General features: G+C 41.6%; 1 protein-coding gene across 1 annotated transcript in view; it reads left to right on the forward strand.

The window, feature by feature from the left end:
- LOC126458169 (exostosin-3-like) overlaps positions 1–25044 on the forward strand; it is a 258000-nt gene that overhangs the window by 151989 nt on the left and 80967 nt on the right. The window contains exons 4-6 of the mRNA XM_050095036.1: positions 707–823; positions 1111–1204; positions 19387–19517. Coding sequence (XP_049950993.1) covers positions 707–823; positions 1111–1204; positions 19387–19517 — 342 coding nt within the window. The remainder of the gene's footprint in view (positions 1–706; positions 824–1110; positions 1205–19386; positions 19518–25044) is intronic.

Here is a 25044-nt window from a genome sequence, read left to right on the forward strand (position 1 = left end):
CTCTCTATGTGCGTCTCTCTATTTTTGTTCCTTACCCAGGAAATTTGAGCTGTAACTTCTATTTGCCTCGCCAAAAGCCAAATACCAGGTATAATTACAGGTCGGGGTTTATTCAGTATAAACACATTTGTAACCACACATTAAATGTATTCGCAGTTGCGAATATGGACAAAATCAGCGTAGAATGGAAATACGACGATGGCATTCTGTGCTGGATCGCGCCTCGAACCCGAGTTTCCCATTTACCGCGAGCGCCTCAGCATTTGGCTGTTCGTTTACGACCCGCGGTCACATCCAGACTTCCACATGTCGCCAACTGCGCGTCTAAAACCTACATTCGTACACCAGTTATGCATAATCCCGCACAAGTGAGACATTCTGCATCATAATTCAGATCAACAAAGGCACTGTAACATCGCACATTTGTTACTACCTCCATTATTGTGAGACAAACTATTTATTCAGATATACTTTTAAGTTCTGCTATTTTTAATTTCTAATGTTCACTGCGGTTTACACATGAAAACCAGCAGTTATGTTGTAGAGATAAATCCAGCAAGCAATCAGATTTTGATGTTTCTGTGTACGTAATCTGGACTGAACATTATTTAAGAAAGCCATGAATATTTTTCTGCATTAAGTACTATATGAATTTTAAAATGAAGTTTCATTGTATGATAGTGCTTCCACTTGAAATCCTTTGCAGCCGCTGAAGGCCAAAGTCGACGATGCAGAGACTGATTTTGGGGAATACCTGGGGCCCATTGAACCTCCGTACCCATCGCCAAAGTTTAAACGAAATTTCACTGTACTTCTTACTCAGGTACGTTCCATTCACGTTGTTCATCATGCTCCTTTTATCAATTAATTCATAATTATTACACTGGTAAGCAATTATTGGCCTTGCAATGAATAGACGTTAAACTTAAAAAAAGTAACTTTGCATTGAAGCTGCAAGAGCCACAGAATATCATCTTCAGGTCGACTTGGCATAAATGAATTTTTTACTTTAAGTTGTGTCGGCTACAGCATATGCATTCCAATAGACCAGTCAGTGGCTAACGCCACTGAACTGTGCTACAGTTCTTGCTATTTTTATCTTTTTGGCAGGGACACGAAATGTGGAATGACTGGGGAGACCCGTTTCGGCTATATCCACAGTTACCTTTTGACACTGTCCTTCCGTCTGATGCTAAATTCTTCGGTAAGGTGAAAATTATAACTGAATAAAAATATGGTAATGAGCTTCTTCACTGTTCTTGTAAGACAAAATTATGTCATTTTGTTTGGTTTGTCGTTGATGGTGAGTATCATTTGCTTAAATCTGAAGGAAATTTTTTCTGTTCACCAAATGAGCCACATAACTAAGAGGATTATCCTAAACAAATATTCACCACATAACATGTATTCCTAAGAAACGTTAGGTGTCTTTTGCTATACAATGAAATCCTGCAATGTATAGTTGAGTTACAGGTGATACGTGAACTGTAGCATAAGGTTTCCGTTTAGTTTCTGCAGTATGTAAATTGATAACATAGGTTGCAGCCGTAGAACGCATTTTATATGTCGTGCAATGTAGGGATGTTTATTTCAATTCACATAATGTCGAATTCTGATATTACGTATACACAATCATACTTCACCATCAGATCACGCTGATACTTCCAGTTAATAAATAACTTATTAGTTTAGGTGTCTTAGTTTGCAGACGTGCTTAAAGAAGCACGAACTATACTGAACTCACAACAAAAAATATATATAAAGTGTAACACAGATATTCATAATTATGATAAGATACTGTGAAAAAATATTCATGTTGTGCAACGGTCGTATGTCAAGTGTTTGGTAATCTCTGAGTATCTTATGTAATTCCTTTCATAATAGTAACTTTTGCGCCCCCCCCCCCCCCCATCGGAGGTTCGAGACCTCCCTTGGGCTGGGTGTGTGTGTGTTGTTCTTAGCATAAGTTATTGTAAGTTAGTTTACGTAATGTGTAAGTCTACGGACCGATGCCCTCAGCGTTTTGGTCCCTTAGGAATTCACACGTATTTGATACTTTTGTAAAGGCGAACTAGTGGGCACTAACCCCGATTTCTTTAACTACGTCAGAAATGATAAATGCTCTGAACAAATCATTGAAAGACGCTGAGGACAGCGAACGATTGCTCGAACAGAAACTGTTCGCGAAGTCTGACGAACTTGAACAGTATCGGAGACTCAATAATCTTAGACTATTCGGAAGACAGGCGAATTAGTGATGAATCTAGACAGCGAAATGCAAGGCCTATAGCTGTAGGTGACACTGAACGACATTGGAAGAAGTCATGAATGGGACCCAGGGTGCCAAGTTCTACAAGACCAATGATAGTGAAGTTGGTGACGCACAAGAAAAGATGCGAAATGTTCAGCACCAAGAAGAATATCGCAAATTCACGTCTGACAATATGAGAGGGTCTCACCTCAGAGAGGTTAAACATTTTGAACAACGAAATTTCGAGATTTGGGCTGCAAAACGTATGAACAAATGATGGCAGGATTATGGTGAAGACCGAAAAATGGAAAGAGATCAGAATTCCATGCAAATGAACTCGAAATTCTGTGCTTTAGGAGATGAGAACAGTTAACCCTTGCTGTCACTAGTTTGTACGTTCACAGTTATTGCACAGTACAGTTAACCATGACGTATCTCAAACTGGTTCAAATGGCTCTGAGCACTTTGGGACTTAACATCTGAGGTCATCAGTCCCCTAGAACTTAGAACTACCTAAACCCAACTAACCTAAGGACATCACACACATCCATGCCCGAGGCAGGATTCGAACCTGCGACCGTAGCGGTCGCGCGGTTCCAGACTGAAGCGCCTAGAACCGCTCGGCCACTTCGGTCGGCATATAAATTTAGTTTCCCTTCAATTTTTATTTGGCAGCTTATCATCACACTGTTGTTGTCACTCATCATTAGTGCCATTAATAGTACACTCTGACGTTTCGCTTTCTTTCAGTATTGTTGCGCGTAGATTACTCCAGCTCTGTTTACCGAGTTTCTTTTCCTGCCACAACTCGGCTGTTAAACGGCTGCTGCAGCCCCACAGGCCTTGGCCACATACCTGCCTCCCCCGTGGAGACACCTGCAGCTTTCACTCCATGGAACAAGGTACCCCCACCCCCCCACTACCGCCACATTGGCGCGTTTCCTTGTGCCTTTTCCTGCCGCCAGCGGTGACCCAGAGCAGCAGGTGACCAGCAACGCCGTCCTCAGACGTTGTGCTTCTGAACAAACCAAGCTCCATGTTGCACTCGCAAATGTCAAGTCTCTGCCAGCATCTCGACGAGCTCCGTCATTTATTTGAAGGCATAGACATCCTTGAAATACTACTGTCAGGGACCTGGCTCAGACCAAGTGGGCAACAATTTCAGTAAATCTGGATGGCCACATCTTTCTTAGACACAACAGATTCAATGGACAAGGAGAAGGAGTAGGGGTCTGCATATGCTCTCATTTATCACCCACTGTGCAACTCACGTCCAACAATAATGAAGGTAAATAGGTGGAATATATTTCCATACAGATCCAATTCCTTAAGAGAAAGTACTTGACGTACCTCCTACGGTAGGCGGATTGCCTGCTTCGACACTGCTCTTTCGTGTCTCGAACAGAAATCTGAGCGTATAATAATAGCTGGTAACACTAACATACATTTCTGTACAATAGTCCTTCCAGTGTAAAACTGAAGCGGATGTTTTCTTCTTCAAATATGTGGCTACCTCAGTTTGCTCTACCCATCATATGAACTGTAGTCTCACTATCATACCTACAGGGAGTAGGAAACACCTGTACTTACTTGGGAATGGTTTATTAATAAGGGGTTGGACCCCCATTTGACCGTACTACAGCCATGATTCTTCTTGGAATACTGACAAGCAATGATTCTATGGTCTCCAGTGGAATGTTACGCCACTCTGAGATCAGAACCTGTTCTAACCCCTGTAGTGCCGAGGGAGGAGGAAATCTGCTCCGGAGTTTGCGATCTAATACTGCCCATAAGGGTTTGATAATATTCATGTCCGGGGACTGTGCTGGCCAGGGAAGACGGTGCAGTTCAGTTGCATACTCCACACTACTATTCTACTGTCCTGGCTTTATGAATGGAAGCGTTATCATCCTGAAATATGGCATCATTGTTGGAAAAACATTTGAATCATGGGGTGCACCTGATCACCTAAAATTTCCACATAATCGATGGTTGTTACACGGTCTTTGAAAGTAATGATGGGACCAGCAGAATCCCATGATATAGCTACCCACACCATGAGAGTTCCACCTCCATGCTTAACCGTTGAAATCGAGCAATCGGTATTGTAGACTTCTTTTCGTGTTCTCCACGTAAACCTGACCCGATGTAGGAAATAACAAAAACGTTGACTCATCAGACCATATGATCTGTTTCCACTGATGAGTCGTCCACGATTTATGCTCCTGACACCATGTTTTACGCTTCTTTGCGTTGGTCGCCGTCACTAATAATTTCGGTATAGCAGCTTGTCCATGAATATTCGCTTGATGGAGTTCTTGGCGGACAGTGTCGGTAGATACGGGGCTCGAAGATGGCTATTGAGCTCTACAGTCACTTTAGCCGCCGTAGTTTTGTGTTGTTTTGACACAATTCCTGTTAGCGTACGAAGATATCTGTCATTTAGTTTTGATTTGCACCCACTATTACATTCACGCGATAATGTCTTTCCATGTTTTGTGTAGGCTGCCATGACTGTTGGAACAGTTGCTCCTGAAACATTCAATAAATTGGCTGTTTTGGTTACTGATGCTCTAGGTAATCGGGCACCCACAATCTGCCCTCTTTGGAACTCTTTTAAATCTCGACCTCGACCTCTGAAAGCAAATACGAAGTGCGCACTACTCGTAAACAACCTGCACTGACGCCTAGTCCGTACTGAACACACGCAGTCCAGCGCGACACGTGCCTTACCTGCGTTGTTGACCCTCAAACACAACCATCCCATTCACATTATTTTGCTTATTCCTTGCATATTTGCAACGAAATCCCCAAATAGACTAATTCGTGCCTCTCAAATATCTCCATCTGACGTGTGTGCCCATGACATAATTTTCATGACGATCTCGCTAGAATGACCCAGAAAGAAACCACGGCTGCCTACATACCGAGACTTCAAACACATTAATGAATGTGAACTATCAACTGCGGCGCCAGAAATAGTTTGAGGGCTGTCTTCTATTCCTTTCTCGGACATAAACGAAAAATTTCATTGTTTTTATAGCAAACTTACTCAGCTATATAATAAATATACTCCCCTAAATACTGGAAAAGTATGAAGGAAACCTGCGCTGTGGCTGACTGAAGAACTAAAACAGCTCATGAATATCAGAGGCGCTGTACATTGGGCATATAAATTGCGCCATATGACCGAAAATCATATTGCTTACAAGCAGAAGAGGAACAGAGTCAGTTAGGTTGTGAGGGATGCTAAACTCAGGCGTTCCCATACATCAACCAACAACAGAAATAGACCAGCTGTCGTATGGAAAAAGCTGCATCGTCTTGGTGTAGGCAAACTGAAAGCTGTAGCTGATTCCATTGCTCCAGCTGAAGAACTGAACTGATACTTCATTTCACCTACAAACATAATTCAATTGCAAACGAAACAGCACTTCATAGGGTAAACGACTGTAGCCACGAATATTTCTATCTAAACCTTGATAGTTGCAACACTGTCAAAAAATCAACAATGCATATCGAATCAGCATCTACTGAAAACGCTGGAAACACAGACCAAATGATAATGCTTCTTATTGGCCCACTGCTGCCCATTATAATAGATATCTTCAACGACGCCTTAACCACAAGTGTTTTCCTTGAGGCCTGTAAACAGGAACTAGTTAAGCAACTATCTCAAAAGGACGTCGCCAAAGCACCCTCTGTTTACCGATCTGTTTGCAGCCTTTCTGCCCTGTCCAAGGCCTTAGAATATACAGTGCACGACTAGCTAACAAACAACCTAACTACAAACAACCTACTACACGAAAACGAATCAGGTTTCCGAAAACGTCACAGCACAAGATCAGCCTTAAACACTACAAGAGATGACGTGAAGTTTTCCATAAATTCACAAGAGGTGACTTTCATGTGTTCCTTAAATTACAGCGAAGACTATTAACTTCGACACTTTACTTGCCAAACTTAGCAGCCTCAATTTCTCGCGAAGTGCAGTGCAATGGTTTCGCTCATACATGACGTCTTGCCAGCGATGCTTCGTGTATGGCATCATGATGTCGCAATTGGGAGGGGGGCAGGTAGTATCAGGCGTCCCCCAATGTTCGATATTAGGTCCTATTCTGTTTTCATTGTATGTCAATGATGTGTCATGACTTTTGTCCTATTGCAAATACCACATGTACGCTGATGACTTCCCGTTGTATGTAAGTGCAAAACCCATAAACCTGTACCGATCTGTACCGATCTATACCGATCTGTGCGCACTATCGAAATGGGAACATCATCTAGGTTTAAGGCTCAACCCATCCAAAACCCACAAGCGGGTACTGGTTTGTCATTCTAGCCTTGTTATCCCCAAACATCGGGAATCAGTACCATTTTTAAATCTAAGTGGGATGTACATCAACTTCTCTCCCTCAGCAAAGAGTCTGGGAATAATAATAGACAAAAATTTAAATTTGGCTACGTAGCTGAAACAAGCAAGAAGGCATCAGCATCTATTCATGCCCTACAAAATTACAAAACGCTCTTCCCTCTTTACCTGGAAAGAAACTTGTACGAGCACTTACACTTCCAGTTATTGATTACAGAGGTCTTGTCCTGCAAGGACTTTCCCAGGAAATCTCACGGTAGTTAAAACTGGTTTTGAATGCTTGTGTTCGTTATATGTGATGTTCTCTTTGATCCAATTTCACCATAACATGCACATCTATCCAGACTGCTTGCGACCAAGCACAGAGATTTCCATATCCTATGTCTTCTCTACTGCCTTATCGATGTATACTGTCCCTCATTCACCTTCTTGTCCTTAAATCTCTTCTCTGATGAACATATCAGAAACATCTGTCCCATCAGAGAAAAATCTTTTCTGTTCCACTCCTTCGTTCAGCACTTTTTCTAAGTCCTTCTCAGTAGGAGGAACTCAAATCTGGAGTAGCTTCACACATTGTATTAGAGAACTGAATAACATCTCCAGCTTCAGAAGACAGTTAATGACATAGCTAGTAAATCAACAATAATAGTTACCTTTGTCCCTTTAGGCACTCGTTGCTCTGTAAATTCTTTCTCCTAAACAGATCTTACTCTTTTCCTAGTATTCTTAGTCGGAGCAGTCTGCTTAAATTTCCTTTCCCCAGAACTCGCTATATCAGAAAACATTTACTTTGTACTCCCACAAATTCTTTTTGTACCTGCCACTATCATTATTATTATTACGCTTAATAGTATCACTAAGTTATTATAATTATCGTTATTAATGACAACAGCAGCAGTAGTTAAAGTACGACCAGTGTTAACTTCATTGGTTCATAACAGTCAGTATTGTTAACTCACATTGCCAATATAGACATTCAAATCATTTTAATACCATTTGTCGTATTAAAGTTGTTATTTTTTAGATAACTACGATGTATGAAAGGTGCCGCATGTGTGAAACCTTTGTCTAATGTAATTGAAGGGCTGATGGCTCTAATTAGTTCGGTTAAGTGAATAAATAAATAAATCTAATAAATATTCCAGAGCAAAATCCAGTCATTTCCATATCGAAGTTCTACCACGCATGTGCACTTCGCATTTGAGTCTTTTCTGTCAATTTCTGAAACCAAAGCTCTATATTGCGAAGGTGGTACTCTTAAGTCACACCTGTAACGAAGATATCATGAAGGTATACGACACAGTTTGGAACATCAGACAGGAACTGATCCATAAAATGCTGGAATATGCTTGAAGTCGAAGATATTTCGAAATTTAACCGATTACGGCTACATGTGGGTCTTCTCTACCAGCTGACGTATTGAGCACTACATACGTCTGTAATGCTACGTCCAAGAGAAATTGAAAGTCTGCAAGAATGAGTATACTAACTGTAGAGCCGTGGACTAATTCTGTAAAGAATTCATCTGGTGTTCCTAGAGGATACAATTGTGTTTCAACTTGTGTTTATCGCCGCTATTCGTCGTCATGTTTTAAGATACCACTGAGTTTGCAAACTATTACCAGTGGAGTGGCCCATTGAGTGTGGAGAATATACGTTAACCGCTCTTCATTAGTGAAATTCTGAGATCGTGCAAGATCGTTCGGATTGCGTGGCATGCACTGTTTCATGAACTGTACCTTCCCAAAAACGTGGGAAAAGTCTATTGTTCTTTCTGTATGTAACTTTCGAAATGACCGCGATGGGAAAATTCGAGAAATTAAAGTTAGTGCAGAGGCTCCCTGAAGATCATTCTTCCCAAACACCGTTTGTGAAACGGGAGGTGGCAATCAGTTAGTGGTACCCTCGACCACATACCGTCAGGTGGCTTGCGGAGTATTGTCATAATGTGGATGTAGATATCCCAAAAACATTTGCGACTTTTAGGTCAGCTGCTAAAAGATAATTTACTGGAGTCGTGACTTGGCAATGAGTGAGTGGAACAGAAAACTATCTTAGAAAGAGGGCACTAGGACGTCCAGAGGCCGAACGATTTATTTCGGCTGCCTGAAAAGCGGGAGATCCCAAACTTAGGTAAACAGACTGGTTTAGTAGGTACACAGTATCCACAGTGTCCAGAAATAATTTCACAGGGCAATTGCGAATGAGCTCCTCTGAGTACATTTGCTGGACTGCGTTCTGAGACGTCTGCGGCTTTGTCGAGCTATCACCCACTTGGTACATGTCCGTACGTTGGAACGTATCTGCATCTGAACTGCTACAAAGTACTGTATGGGTCGGCGGCCCAGTCTGCATCAGACTATTTGGTGTCCTCCTGGAGTCAAAATTCTATCGAGGCTGCGATAGTACAGGGTTATTACAAATGATTGAAGCGATTTCACAGCTCTACAATAACTTTATTATTTGAGATATTTTCACAATGCTTTGCACACACATACAAAAATTCAAAAAGTTTTTTTAGGCATTCACAAATGTTCGATATGTGCCCCTTTAGTGATTCGGCAGACATCAAGCCGATAATCAAGTTCCCCCCACACTCGGCCCAGCATGTCCCCATCAATGAGTTCGAAAGCATCGTTGATGCGAGCTCGCAGTTCTGGCACGTTTCTTGGTAGAGGAGGTTTAAACACTGAATCTGTCACATAACCCCACAGAAAGAAATCGCATGGGGTTAAGTCGGGAGAGCGTGGAGGCCATGACATGAATTGCTGATCATGATCTCCACCACGACCGATCCATCGGTTTTCCAATCTCCTGTTTAAGAAATGCCGAACATCATGACGGAAGTGCGGTGGAGCACCATCCTGTTGAAAGATGAAGTCGGCGCTGTCGGTCTCCAGTTGTGGCATGAGCCAATTTTCCAGCATGTCCAGATACAGGTGTCCTGTAACGTTTTTTTCGCAGAGGAAAAAGGGGCCGTAAACTTTAAACCATGAGATTGCACAAAACACGTTAACTTTTGGTGAATTGCGAATTTGCTGCACGAATGTGTGAGGATTCTCTACCACCCAGATTCGCACATTGTGTCTGTTTACTTCACCATTAAGAAAAAATGTTGCTTCATCACTGAAAACAAGTTTCGCACTGAATGCATACTCTTCCATGAGCTGTTGCAACCGCGCCGAAAATTCAAAGCGTTTGACTTTGTCATCGGGTGTCAGGGCTTGTACCAATTGTAAACGGTAAGGCTTCTGCTTTAGCCTTTTCCTGAAGATTTTCCAAACCGTCGACTGTGGTACGTTTAGCTCCCTGCTTGCTTTATTCGTCGACTTCCGCGGGCTACGCGTGAAACTTGCCCGCACGCGTTCAACCGTTTCTTCGCTCACTGCAGGGCGACCCGTTGATTTCCCCTTACAGAGGCATCCAGAAGCTTTAAACTGCGCATACCATCGCCGAATGGAGTTGGCAGTTGGTGGATCTTTGTTGAACTTCGTCCTGAAGTGTCGTTGCACTGTTATGACTGACTGATGTGAGTGCATTTCAAGCACGACATACGCTTTCTCAGCTCCTGTCGCCATTTTCTCTCACTGCGCTCTCGAACGCTCTGGCGGCAGAAACCTGAAGTGCGGCTTCAGCCGAACAAAACTTTATGAGTTTTTCTACGTATCTGTAGTGTGTCGTGACCACATGTCAATGAATGGAGCTACAGTGAATTTATGAAATCACTTCAATCATTTGTAATAGCCCTGTACATTTTTTCGTTGAAACAGAAAGTTGCAATAGAGAAACATTCTGGGTAATTTAAGATCCACCGAATGCATTATCGGCTCTAGTTTTTGTATTACATGATACACTTCCGGGTTTCCTCGTAACATCATAGCCTTTTGTATTTCCAAGTCGGAAATTTGAACAGCAGAAAAATATAACTGAAATTGCTGATGGTGATTATCCTAGTCTTCACACTGTTCACTCATCATAATTTTCTGATCTGACTTGTGGCAGGTCTAGACTTTATAACCCACCATACATACTGTCTGCTTTCCCTTTGAACGTCCCCTTAGAAAACTTAATGAATTAATATGCAGATAAACCTCTTACATTATTTGATTTTCAAACAGCTGAGCAGAACTGAACGTACTCAGACATTTCGCTCTTTACCTATTCTGATCAACACTAAACTGACACACAATATTTTTAGCGCAACGCAATCTGACTTTCAATAATCCCTACAAAAGAATGGCCCTGACTAACATTAAACTATACCTTTCACAAATCACTTACCGCACAAAAATCTTCGTTACTCGAACTACTACAATACATCGAGCGCCAATACTGCCAGCTAAATAAACGATTCAAACTACTGAAAGCACTAACTACTGATAGGCATAGTCAGCAAATGAAAAATTTTGATAGAGAACAAACAATGTATTTACCTTAATAGTGTTCAAAGGTCATAATATATAGCAGTTCATGACATCCAGTCTTACAAATTTACTGTCTCTGATGGACACACGTCCAGATCATCCGCTCTCAAAACTCCGCCATCTCTCTCCCCACATCCACCACTGCTGGCGGCTCACCTCCAACTGCGCAACGCTGCGCGCTGTTAACAGCCAACTGCCCAACACTACAATGGCGAATATTACTCCAACAATGCAAACCAGCCACAGGCTGCACGCAGCACATCCAGTGATTTTCATACAGAGCACTACATGGCGTTACCAATATAAAAACCTAAACAGCCACTTACACCTTTGCCAGCCGAAGTGGCCGTGCGGTTAAAGGCGCTGCAGTCTGGAACCGCAGGACCGCTACGGTCGCAGGTCCGAATCCTGCCTCGGGCATGGATGTTTGTGATGTCCTTAGGTTAGTTAGGTTTAACTAGTTCTGAGTTCTAGGGGACTAATGACCTCAGCAGTTGAGTCCCATAGTGCTCAGAGCCATTTGAACCATTTGAACGTACACCCTTCATTCTTGCCGTCTGCTAACTTCACCCAGCGTCTGGTATGCTCTTCCGTACATCCGTATCATTCTCTAAATAAAAACTTTAACTGCCTCTAGTGGAAGGCAGTCTCGTCTCAGATAATGAATTATCCAATGCAACTTCCAATTCCTCAACATCTTCCTATCTTCTCAACTCTTCTCAGTTCCTCTCCAGACCAAACTTAATCAGTCTGCATGATCTTCTCCATTCTGCACACTAACCACATTTCACAATCTCCACCTCTCCTCTCGTCCTGCTTTCTCAATGTCCTCCTTTCTGCCCCTTACCTGGCCACAATCCGTATCAGGCAATTCAGTATCGGCTTTCTAAATTCTATGTTGAAACCACCTGCTAAGATTCTGTTCTGTTTTTGAAATGCCTCTTTCGCTATCTCCATCTTCCACGAGCTCTATTCTGACTCTGATGTCCTGTTCATACTGCAGGTTGCCTCTAACCCAGCCTCTGAAAACCGTAAATGCTCTCACCTTTTCCATGGTGTCGGTCCATAACGAACTCTTCGCTCTTCTTTTCTTTCAGCCTGTAACCATGCCTTTCGTTTTCTTTTTGTTTATTTTCAAAACATATACCACACAGGTTGGATCAAAGTCATTTAGCGTTTGTTAGCGTCTTTTATGTTCAGACTCACCAGGAAAATAAAAGAATATTTAAGGTCGTCAAAAGATGCATGACATCCTTTGGCTACACCTGGGGTATATAAAATACCTTGCAGTTGTGGACAGGTTTGTATAGGTACCACAAAGAGAAGTGTTAACACTCATCTTGTTGCACATAATAGGAATTGCCGCCTGGGTCAAACCGATAAATCGGCCATAGCAGAACATTTTTACCAGGAAGCTAATCATGAAATAAAATTCACCGACACGAGCGTTATATCTAAAACCTCGCATTATTATGCATGCATGTATACAGAGGCTATCGAGATTGATTAGCACCGTGATAATTTTAACAGGGAAGAGGAAGGTGTTAAACTGGATAACATTTGGATGTCAGCGTTGCACGGAATCGTGCCGATTGATTACTTTTAATCGAGAAAGTTGGCATTACCAGACTCAGTGTCATAGCCGACGCCACGTGATGGATAGTGGCGCCCTCTGCACTGCCTATATAATCAGCGCTTCCTCGAATTCTCTTTGCACTTCGCCGCTTTACCTCGGAGGATTTCTCCCGCAGTCGGAGACGAAACGTCAGGGGAGAGTTTTATACATCGACCATGGCCTATCAGCCCGAAGTTTTAAGTGAAGAGAACGACGTATATAATCTTAGCGTTTTTGAAGCCATATTTAGTGTTGTCAGAAGCGGAATGGATAAAGGAAGACGAGTAGATCGAAATGATAATGGCGCTGGCTGTTGGAAAAGAACAGGATACGAATAGAGAACTCTCTCGTCAAGGGGGGGGGGGGAGGAGTGTGTTCCGGGGGAGCGCCTGACGAGAGTGAGTTGCACAGAGTGTAGGGAAGATGGGTGCTGTGTACAGAAAGTGGACCATTAGCTCTCTTTCGTTTCCAACGAATATAATTTCTTTGATATTTTGAGAAAGATTTTTCCACGATATGGTTTGCAATGCACCTCCACGTTTTATGCTACTGTTGAATTCGAAAGATATGCTAATTTAATAATTACCTTAATTAGTGTCCTTCAGCCGATTTGTATAAATATGACAGTATATTCCCTAAGTCTTTCGGAATAACTTGGTGGGACGCAGAGTAAATTCATGAACCACTCACTGCTGTCGGATTAAACTAACTGGGAAAAGTCCCTGACAAAGATACAGAACTGACCGACAGTAGTGTGCAGCAGATCTTTAACAGTATTTAAAGATCTTATGAGTTTTGCAATAATACACACAACTTACTGTGAACCATCCTTACAAAAATTATCGCTTCTACCCGTGTTCAGATACGTTCAGTCATGAAACTGGTAGTCGTTTTTCCCCAAAGCGCAATTACTCTATTCATAGTAACAAGTGCACGTAATAAAATGGAATACCTAGTTATAGTTTCATTTGTCAAACCGCAGGTGATTAAACATTTCAGTCTTTTCATACTCCCGCCACAATAGTTCTGTAAATAGTGACAAGTGTCGTCTGCTGCCAACGTGGAAGTCCGAACTACAGACTTCAAGTTTCACCCGAAAACCTGCCTCCGCCATCCTTATCCCATCGACGTAGGACTTGAGTTGAAGCCGTGACAGCAGGAAAAAGTGGCATGAGTGGGATTTCGTTTAACGAGAATCTCATTTTGAGGGAAATGAGCCACACTCTACGACCATTGGACTACTCTCTGAGACCAAGATGAAATTAGTCATGTAGGCTCTAGTACTGCGACGGCAACAAACTGCCGCAGACTCGAAATCAACAAGTGTAAAGTCTAGTAAATCCATTGTATATCGCACTGCCTGCAGTAATAACATTTCCATTAACAGTCTCTGTTTATTGAATTAATCAACTGTAATGAATGATTCTGAAATAACAGTGATGCAGCACTATACGTCACGAAATGTTCTTCATGTCTGAATTAACTGGACTTCCGCTGAAATTCCATACACTGAACCACTCACTTCGCAACAAAGACAGTTCTCTATTTCCGTATCTTCTTTTATCTACCATCATGATCGTTGTTCTATATAGTTTTTAATTATTTTCATTATTATTGAAGTTTTCACCAACGGTATTGGTAAAACACAGAGCAATGTCTGGTTGCATTAATTAGCCCTAAATACGTTAACAATGTTCTACACCAGATAAAGGTCATCACTGAGAATAATATGCATTTTTCTACCACACACTTTTTGCACAAATTTAATTTAACTGTAACCATACATAATCTTATCACATCTACTACAAAACTGTGGTAACAAATTGTGGTTAAGTCCCTCTAATGTCAACCAGAAAGACTGTGCGCTTACGTCTCCCATGTGGTGTGTTATACTTATGGCACCTGGCTGGCTTGGCTACTTACTTGAAACACGACCTCTGTCACTCGATTTGACAGCGACCACCGTCGCTAATGGCCATGCCACACAAACATATAGCCTGCGTTCAGTGCCACTTTGTAGCTGTTTTCCAGGTTAACTGGGCACTACGTGCAGCATGTAATATGATGCATTATGCTTTCACCAAAACATAATTACAAATAATGTAGAGTGAGAGTCAGACTTCACGTTTGAGATAAACCTACATAAACAGTCTCGGATGTTCCAGAAATGTGACTTTCCAGTCGTCATCTGGAAACATTTCTATTTCGAAAAGACTTCATGTTCATTCTTCGTGAGTTCTACTTGACGAAAGCTTAGCGCCAAGCATCACCTCAACGAAATAATTTATAGCCGTTCTTCTTGTCTGTTCTACCAACATTAGCCCAAATGAATACATAGCACAAATACATAATCACGTTACTATCCAAAACATCTCTGTCTCAGTTCACAAACATCTCAAACACATTTTCAGATTATCCACGTATTACATTAAACGTAGCAACTTTATAAGTGCATAAATACATTGGGTAAAATTTTAATAAATTCCCATTCTTTACATTTTACAAGACTGTTACAGTGTCATCTGGTATTACGTAAGTCGTTCTTGCACCTGTCGTTACTTGGCTATAAACAAAAATGGCGGTTATGTGGTTTGGCCACTAGATAGTGCCCCTTCTTCATTCGTAAGACGCCTTGGTTTCCTGCGCAGTATACTGAAGGTACAGTAGTATACTTTAGGCATTTTAGGGTAAGCCTCTCCGCGATACATTACAGGTTCCTGATACAGAAAATGATTTAGGGAACGAGGCAGTGTTATGCGATGGTACAGAGAGAATTTTAATAGGTTGGGAAAGGTTTTCTAGGTTGTGCTGTTCAGATAGTAATGTAAGAGTTGGAGACAAATAAGAGGGAGTGCAGTGATTGAAGAGACGACAGAGCGAACCTAGAGTGCGATAATCCCGCGCTTATTGCCATGTACTCATGATAGTTGTTTGAAGACATGTGATACGGCAGAAAAAAGCATACGTCATAAATGTATCATACACAAGTTTTTATCTAAAGTTCTAGGCTGTGTGAGCTTTCGCACGGAAGTCCTTGGAGAAATAGTATCACCATAATCAAGTTCTTGGAGTATCAGTATTTCAACGAGCTCCTTTTTAAGCTCAATGAGATTCTTTTCTACATTTTCTGTAGTGAATGAAGCGACGCCGAAACATTCTTAGAGACAGCAGCTTTGTATTCACTCCAGTTCAAGTTATGATCCAGATTTATCTTCAAATTTTTGCAGAAGATTGAAAACTTATTTCTGTGTCGTTTAGGATTAATGGCGGAAGAAATCCTCTGAAATGATGATCAATAAGTCTTCTACGAGCGCCTAAGATTGCATATACTGTCCGCCCTCTCTGGTACAACTGACAAATCAGCACTTATATGCTGGATGGTTGTACACAGGTTTGTTGGACACACATTTCGATATAACTGAAGGTCTTCAGCATATAAGAGATACTTGCAATGGGAGAGAGAAGTTGGTACATCACAGACACATAATGAGCAGAGTTATGGCCATAAAATTGATCCTTGTGGGATCCCTGATACTACGCCCCTCCATTGTGACCGGCTGGTTCCAGTCATTACACACTGCTGGCAAGGCGTAAGGTGTTAGTGGAACCACCATTCAGTACATGAAGAAAAATGTTGCTTGTGAGTTTATCAAGTAGAATGTCGAAGTTGACACTGTCGAAAGATATGCTGAGAACCAAAAAGCACGTAGTAGTCGCCTGCTGTCGGTCCATAGCCTGTTTCAATTCTTCAGTTGCTTTAATAAGAGCAGTCGCTGTGCTGTAATTTTGGCGAAAACCAGACTGATATTCATTTAGAAGTTTATTTGACGTTGAATAATTAGTAAGCTGTTCGAGCTCTACGTATTAGAAAACTTGGATAAGAATGAAAATGGGCCTGTGATCGGAAGGCTGCTTGGCAGATTCCTTCTTGGTTAATGGTTTCATGAGTTCCTGCCTCCAGGCTGTTGGTAAGATGCTGAAGGGTAGTATGTGGTTAAAAATATCTGTCATTTTGAACGGTAGGAGACTAAGGAGAAACCGATCATTTCCATTGTTATACAATCGTGCCCAGCAGCAGTTGAATGAATTCGTGGACTTGACTCCATGACCACGTTAACGCTTGCAAGCTGCAGAAAAAATCTTCTGTTTGTACCACCCACTGATACTTTAAGGGAATCGGGGATTTGCACTCGTCGGCGTTGGTAAAGTACAGATATCGGCTTGGCGATATAACTTTACCACCTGTAATAACATGAAATTTGATTTGTATTCTGTATCTGATATTCTGGAGCAAGTTATTATGGAAACCTTATCTTTGGTGGTAGCTTTATAGGAAAACTGGTGCCTGTTACTCTTCTGTTTAATTTCATTTACTTTAGTAAAAGCCAGGAATGATACTTTAAACTTTGATTTACTTCTGAAACTGCGAGATACCAACCGCCCACAGACAGTTATTAAACAGTTCATCGTACTAACGGCGAAAAGAAATAAAGTTTACTTTCGTAATAACTGCACTCAGAAAAATTATTGGACTTAAGAAATAAAAAAAGAGCGAGAGAAATTTTTAGTGAATGTAACATGTAAATATTAATAATACAAAACATGGCTTTTGAAATAAAGGCTTCCGTATTTAATTTCTTCGCTTTTGATGAATGAATTCCGTTTTTTCTTACCGAGCTAGGTACCGCAGCGATTAGTACACTGGACTCGCATTCGGGAGGACGACGGTTCAAACCCACGTCCGGGTTTCCAGATTTAGGTTTTTCGTGATTTCCCTAGATCACTCTAGGCAAATGCCGGGATGTTTCCTTTGAGAGATCGCGGCCGATTTCCTACCTCATCCTTGACACAATCCTAGTTCGTGCTCCGTCTCTAACAGTCTCTCAAGTCGACGGGACGTTAAACCCAATCTTCCTTACTTCCAACATTTTTTTTTCTTTTTATCTTAAATGAAGGAGAAGCTTCAAGTAACGTAGTCGTAATACGTAATTTATTTTTTATTCTTTAATGAATATAGAGTTTACACACGTAAATCAAACTCAGCGACGAAGACATAATCCCATCCAAGACCTAATGGAAAGAGACCAAGAGCACAAGATAACGAGAGAACAAGATGACAAGAGAGTTTTAACACTCATAAATATCCTTTTATAGTATTCTAACAGAGTTATCTCAGCACAATTTTATCTCAATACTAGTTACAAGGTTCATGTATCGATGCAGTTGTTGGTACGAATAAAATTCCCTTAAGCATACTAGACGCCGTCATTTAGTAATTATTCCTCGTGGTATGGAAGAAGTTTTGTTATGTCTCGCTGTGACATAAGACGAAATACGCATTTGAATCCTCAATAAGAACCAGAGTATCAGCTGCCGATTTGAGCTTGCTTATTCCTAGACTTAGTTGATTTTTCCGCAGGATGGCAGGTCTATGAGAGTTCTCAGTTAGCGTGTGAGCATACATGAGCTTTGCATTCCTCACAGATTGACTAACTCTGTTGCGTGATTACTTGTAGATGAGATGATTGTCAGAGGTCTGGTGTCTTTTGAGTGTGTAGTGCGCTGCCTCTGTGACACTCATAACGTGTTTGATGTCGTCTGTGAGCCATGGTGGTGGTTTTCTCCTTACTCTGTTTATCGAACAAGTTACTGAAGAACTTAGTGATGTTAGCTACTTCATTATTAATGTCGAAGTTATTTCATGCCGTTGTATGGCAAAAAATATCATAGACGTCAGCCGTAAGCTCAGACATATTTATTCACTACCAAATCTAAAAGTTGCCACTTGGAATTTACTATTTAGGAATTGAAACAAGTAAGCCATGAATGTTTAATCATGAGCGCAGAAGACAGGTGCTGGAATCTGATCAGTGTAAGTTACTCTGTTTGGAGATTTGATTGCGCATGTATCAATACATATATCAATGTCTGCTTTATTGTGCATAGGCCCAAGTTAAATCAGTGTAAGGTTTGAGCAGGAAACTATACCCATGAATTTTTGGCACAGGACTGTTGTTTAGAGAATTTATTTTGACATCTTCAGTTACATTTACGTGTTCATACCAAGATTAAAGGCTTGAGAGTACAGATTCAGTGCTAAAAAGCTGTCCTATTTCAGGTGAATTATATATTAAACACATGAGACACTTTCTACTGTGTGGTTTAATCTCGATGATCATGCACTGGAGCTTTTTATCCTAGTTTCTGTACATAGGCACACTCTTGGGGGACAAATTTGTTCGTACATATGCTTCCACACCACCTCCTCGTCTGTTACATCTGTCGTGTCTCAGAAAAATGAAACGATGCAAGTTTATAGACATGGAAGGGATACTCTGAGCCGGCAATGTCTCTGACATAAAACCAAGATCCTGAAATATGCACCGTCCTTGGTAATCATACAGACTACTAAGAACCATATCACTCCTTTTTTAATGCCCCGAGAGACATCAGAAATAATGGTGACTTCAGTCTAATTTTTGTCTTTGGAAGAAAACTTCATCTCTGTTGGTCTCACTGCGTATTTCTTTCAGCTGTCTTACTGCTGTAACTGTTCTTCCTGTGTGTGGTTGAACTTCCATCGAGCTAGCTTACGTAGCAGTAGTCCATCATGCGAAAGTTACTGTCGTCGTTCCTTTTTGCACCCCAGTGTAATAATAATACTAATGATAATAATCACAAAGAACAGGGAAGCTGAATAAATGAATGTACATTTTTTTAACAGGATCTGGTGCTGACTTCCGTCCTATTGGTAATGGAATAGGAGGTGTAGGAAAGGAATTCTCTGCCAACTTAGGTGGAAATGTACCAAGAGAACAGTTTACAGTTTTGATGCTGACTTATGAAAAGGAACAGGTAAGAACATAAGAATTGTTTTTTTATGTGTGTGACTCATATGTATTAAACTGCTTTTGCCACAATTTTTTGGAATTCACCATTACCTATAAAGATCACTTCTACAACTGGGGTAACTATTTCCTGAATAAATACATACATTCAGAAATAGTGTGTGTATAAATATTTGGTATCAATTCATGTGATATCAAAACATATTAATCTCATTGAATCATAATAGTAAACTATAAACCCTCTTCATCTCTCACTAGGTAAAACTACAACTAATGATTACATGAAACAATATACTTATATGTGGAATACAAAACCACTGGAAATTCCAAAGTGATTTAATACTGTCATACAATGTGCAATTTATCCTAGGGTTTGAAAACCCATGAAGTCAAGACTGGACATGAAATCTTCTTTATTTGGAAGGACTCATTAATATAGAGAAGGGGCACTCAAAACAATATTTGCATAAGAAACTTCCACTGAAATGAATAAATATAAAAGTATTGGCATCTCAAAGGCATTATGCTGTTACAAGTTAGTGACTCATTCAATCAGTATTTACATCATTTCGTAACAGAGCTCATCATATACAAGGTCTGTTCGGGAAGTAAGGTCCGATATGTCGTGAAATGGAAACCACAGTGAAAATCTGATAAAGCTTTGCATAGATGTGTAGTGTAGTGTAATATGTTAGTCGAACGCGTCACGTCGCCGTTTTCAGTTCTGAGAGCCCAGTGAGCACGTAAAGTTGCCTAGAAAATAACATCTCCCGTTAAGTATGTGTGCCTGTGAAAGCTTTCGCCTGATTTCATGCAGCCCATAGAACGTAACTGTCGCGCATTTCCTTCTTCATGGGGCAGTGAAGACGCTCTTCCAGTGTTAACGATGTGAAGTATTTCTTCATCCACTGTACAGCCCGGACTTGGCTCCCTCTGATTTTCGTTTCTGCCTACGGAATCGCCGGCTATGAAGACAACATTTTGGTACAGACAACAAGCCGCAGATCAGAATAGAGAATTCGGAGAAAGAACAGGCAGTTGCCTTCTGTGACGAGGGTTCTGGGAAGTTGGTACAATGCCACAACATGTGCCTCAGTTGGAGCGGCGACTATATGGAGAAGTAGCTGAAAGGTGTGGCTAACTGTTGCAAGTAAAACATATTTGATTTTGACTATGGTTTCCATTTCGCGATCAATAGGACTTCACTTTCCATATATCTCTCATATATGTTTGTCCGTGGTACATGTGAATATCCTATGCACCCTTTCTGTGTCTCTGCACTCCCTCCTCACTTGTCTCCCCCTCCGTCTCCCACCCCACCCGTTTCCTGCCCCTTGGTGTGCTCTCCGCCCCCCCTTTCTTTTCATCCCATTGCAACATTCACGAAACAGAACATTCGGAATCTACATAGTAAAGAGATATGTTGCCAGCACTGTAGCGAAATGCGGACTGACCACCACTAGGTTTTCGCACGTTGCTTAAGGCATAGACCGCTAGGTGGCCGTACCTGCTGGCTAAATAATTTGCGTGAACTCTGGATGTACTGATACCCAGGAATAAGATGTAAACGCAATTGAAATTAAATAATTGATATTAATACAGCTCTTCTTATAGTTAAAACAACAGGAAATAACAGTAATAACAAGCGTGATAGGAATCTGCTGAGGTTATATAAACCAGGCGATGAAACTCTCTACACCCAGCCTTTACCGTTGTGTCCCGCCCTCTCTCCATCTCCACACCCTCCACCTTCTTTCCCAACACAACTTCCAGCACCTACCCCTCCCAGATGAGCTTTTCCCTGGTATCTACCGCTCCTACAAGCTCTAACCTGATCTTCCCCTCCCAGATGAGCTTTTCCCTGGTATCTACCGCTCCTACAAGCTCTAACCTGACCTTCCCACCTTGTACTCCTTGGAGTTCCCTCTCCCCGCCTTTCCCTTCCCATAAATGGTTTTCCTCCCTCCTCCATCCCCTCCATATCCTATGCACCCTTTCTGTGTCTCTGCACTCCATCCTGACTTGCCTCCACCTCCACATCGCCTGTCTCCTGCCCCTTGGTGTGCCCCCGATCCCCCATTCTTTTCATCACAACTCCTCCATCCCCTCCCCCACTGCACCTTCCTCTCCCCTCTTTTACCCTCCTCTCAGACCTCCTCTCCCTTGGCAGATCCATCCTAGCAGTTCTTATTCTTCATCGTGTATGCTGTGTCTGTTACAGTGCCATTTTAAGTATCTTTGCTTTGGAGTGTTTTTATACTGTGGCCACCTTTTAACTTGTGCATGTGACTTCAGTGTATTTTATGTGCTCCACGAATCGACAGCTGTGTTTTATACCTCTATTCGACTTTTTTAACTGTTCCACAACGAACGCCTCCATGTTAGTGTGTATTTTAACCCCCATTTTTGGAGTCACCCAGCCATGGAGAACATACTGACCATAATTTCCAGTCTGCAAGGCCATATGACACTTGTTCTCACTGAAATAAAATGTTCGTACTCGCTGTTTCCTCAACGGGATCAGGAACTAAAACTATAAATAAAAGTTTTAAGATTTACTAATTGGTATATTCAGTAAAAGTTGACATGCGCCCGAAACACAATGGTAATAATAACGTCCCTATCAGAAACAACACTATTAGCAGTTCAAAGGCGATCTCTGCAGGAAGTTCCAGGTAAAATGGTCTATCACCCTGACTTGTAATCGCCAAAGTTAACTGCTCGCCTTAAAAGTGGAAATAATCTCGCTACTCGACACGTGGTTTTGTCAGCATTACGGGCGGCACACAGGCAGTTACTTCCGTGAAAAGTAAGTGATCCAGGACGTTGAGCAGTCCTCATGAGTTCGCTCCCTATTTTTACCGAAAACTTGTTTGGTAGCTATCCGGCTGTGACAACATCCGAGGCACAGCGTACGCAGGCATTTGACTGACGCAGACAGAGAGATATCTGGATGCAAAGTGTCTGTTCGTACTGGCTCACTAGCCGTATTCATGTATGGGGGCAGCGGACCGCCGAACAAAACATTTGCCATCAACCGCTCTAGGCACAGGTAGCACCATCTAAATGGCCTCTGTTTGGGACACGTATTAATTAACAACTCTGTTGTTCATCACTTCACAACCATATTAATTTTTATATAAAAAAGTGGAGTTTGCTTTAGTTACTGAAAAAGTTTCAGCTCCACGGCATTTAAACTTTGTCTGCTATAATTCTTAGAACTGAACTGACAGCAGAACGCTACCTCTGAGCTGCCTCTTTTAGATTTCTTGTAATAATTATTCTTTAAATTAAAGTCTTGAAATTTGGTACAGCAGTATTATTTCATCAGTGTAATCGGGTGCTGTAATTAGAAATTTCTATAACAAATGCACATGAAACTTAATCTTTTATGAATAGGGACTTTGTCATTCCAACTTTAGTTTTCAGTAATTAACTTGAAAACTAATAGAGATAGCCTAATGGATTCACGTAGTTCAGATTTTTATATCAGACTGGAGCTACATACGAATTTTCATGTTTCTGAGTCTAGTAGACTATTGACCGCCTTCAATTTTTCATAAAAACGACAATTTTGACTTAATCGGGCTTAGACTCGTATCTTTTGATTGTGACGCACAACTTCACATTCCAAAGGCTTTTCAGCTTTCTAGCTTCATTCTTTGCGCCACTTATTTTCTTCTTAAAATAACGCATTTAGCAAAACACATTCATTAGACCATTCTGAGACTTGGCAGCGTTATTATCAATATATTCAAGCATACACTGACATAGTTCGGAAAAGTTATTTCACTTTTCACCTCCACTCTTAGATTACGGTGCAATCCTTTGTACACTGTGCACAGGTACGTTATGATGAAATGGCGTTGGTAGTAGTAAACAGGGGCAAGTCCTGGTCCACTCACTCGCCTCTGTGTCTCTCGCAATGAAACAACGCTTGTTTCGCAACAAATTCTTACATTTCGTGCGCGTTTCTTTTTAAGAGGTCTAAACTCGCATTCTGCAATTGTAAATTCAGGGTGCAGGAGCCGGCAAGTTGTGGCTCACATCTGCACTGACGACGTCTGTTGCTTGGGTTCTGAGGCTATCCTCGGTTCATACAGGCAGCTGGTGGAGGTGGTGAAGGCTCGGTCCGGCACACAGTTTTAATCTGCCAGGAAGTTTCATATCAGCGCACACTGCGCTGTAGAGTAAAAATTTCATTCTTTGGTGCAGATGTCTAGACCTGCTTTATCGACTGGGAATTTGTAGGGCTGCCCTTGATGCGTCAGGCGTACTACCCGAGTACAGAGTGCATGTGGACCGCACATGAGGGTCTTTTTGGCTGGGTGACAGTCTGTGGTACTCTGATGAACATTTGCCAGTCGATATGCAGCAAGGGGAGTCAAACGGCGTTCAGAATAAAGACACTTCGACTGTCCCAATTTTATCAGTAAAATGTCGAAGTACTCATAAGAAAACTGCCGAATTTACTGACTTCTAGAAAATTCTCGTGCTCAAAATATTCTCGGGACTGAAAGCTGGCTGAAACCCGAGGTGGAAAGCTCTGAGACATTTAGCGGCTAATGGAACGTATACCAGCAAGACAGATCAGAGACCATAGAAGGGCGATTGTTACTTGCAACTAACAAAAATATTGTCTGTATTCATGTCCAACTTGAATCTGACAGTGAAGTTATCCCATACCGTGTAACAGGTTTAGGTGAAACCGAGTTAATTTTTCGATGTTTTTACCGACCACCAAATTCCGCTGTAACAATTCTAAAGTCACTCGAAGAAAGTCTACGGTCAGTAGCGCGTAGCCAGCCGGAGTGGCCGTGCGGTTCTAGGCGCTACAGTCTGTAGTCGAGCGACCGCTACGGTCACAAGTTCGAATCCTGCCTCGGGCATGGATGTGTGTGATGTCCGTAGGTTAGTTATGTTTAATTAGTTCTAAGTTCTAGGCGACTGATGACCTCAGAAGTTAAGTCGCATAGTGCTCAGAGCCATTTGAACCAGTAGCGCGTAAATACCCAGATCGTGTAGTACTAGTTCGAGGCGACTTTAACCTACCGTGTATAAACTGGGATGGTTATGGACTCATTGCAGGGGGTAAAAGACAGACTGTTGTGTGAAGAATTTTTGAACACGTTTTCCGGAAACTATCTCGCACAGCAGGTTCGGCAGCCCCCATGCCATGAAAATATCTGAGACCTTGTAGGTACAAATAGGCTGGACATTATCGACCAAGTCATTGTAGAAACGGGATTAGCAATCATGATGTCATCATAGCAACTACGGTGAGGGAAGTTAATATATCATGTAAGAAAGCTAGGAGAGTGTTTCTATTAGAAAAAAGCAGATACGCAGTTATTATCTCACTTAGACGGTAAATTGACGTCACTCAATGCCATTAAAATGGACGTAGAGGAATTATGGGATAAGTTTAAGCAGACTGTAAATCGTGGTATGAAGAAAAAAATGGTTCAAATGGCTCTGAGCACTACGGGACTTAACATCTTAGGTCATCAGTCCTCTAGAACTTAGAACTACTT

Source organism: Schistocerca serialis, chromosome 2 (genome assembly GCF_023864345.2).
Source record: "Schistocerca serialis cubense isolate TAMUIC-IGC-003099 chromosome 2, iqSchSeri2.2, whole genome shotgun sequence".
Taxonomy (NCBI): domain Eukaryota; kingdom Metazoa; phylum Arthropoda; class Insecta; order Orthoptera; family Acrididae; genus Schistocerca; species Schistocerca serialis.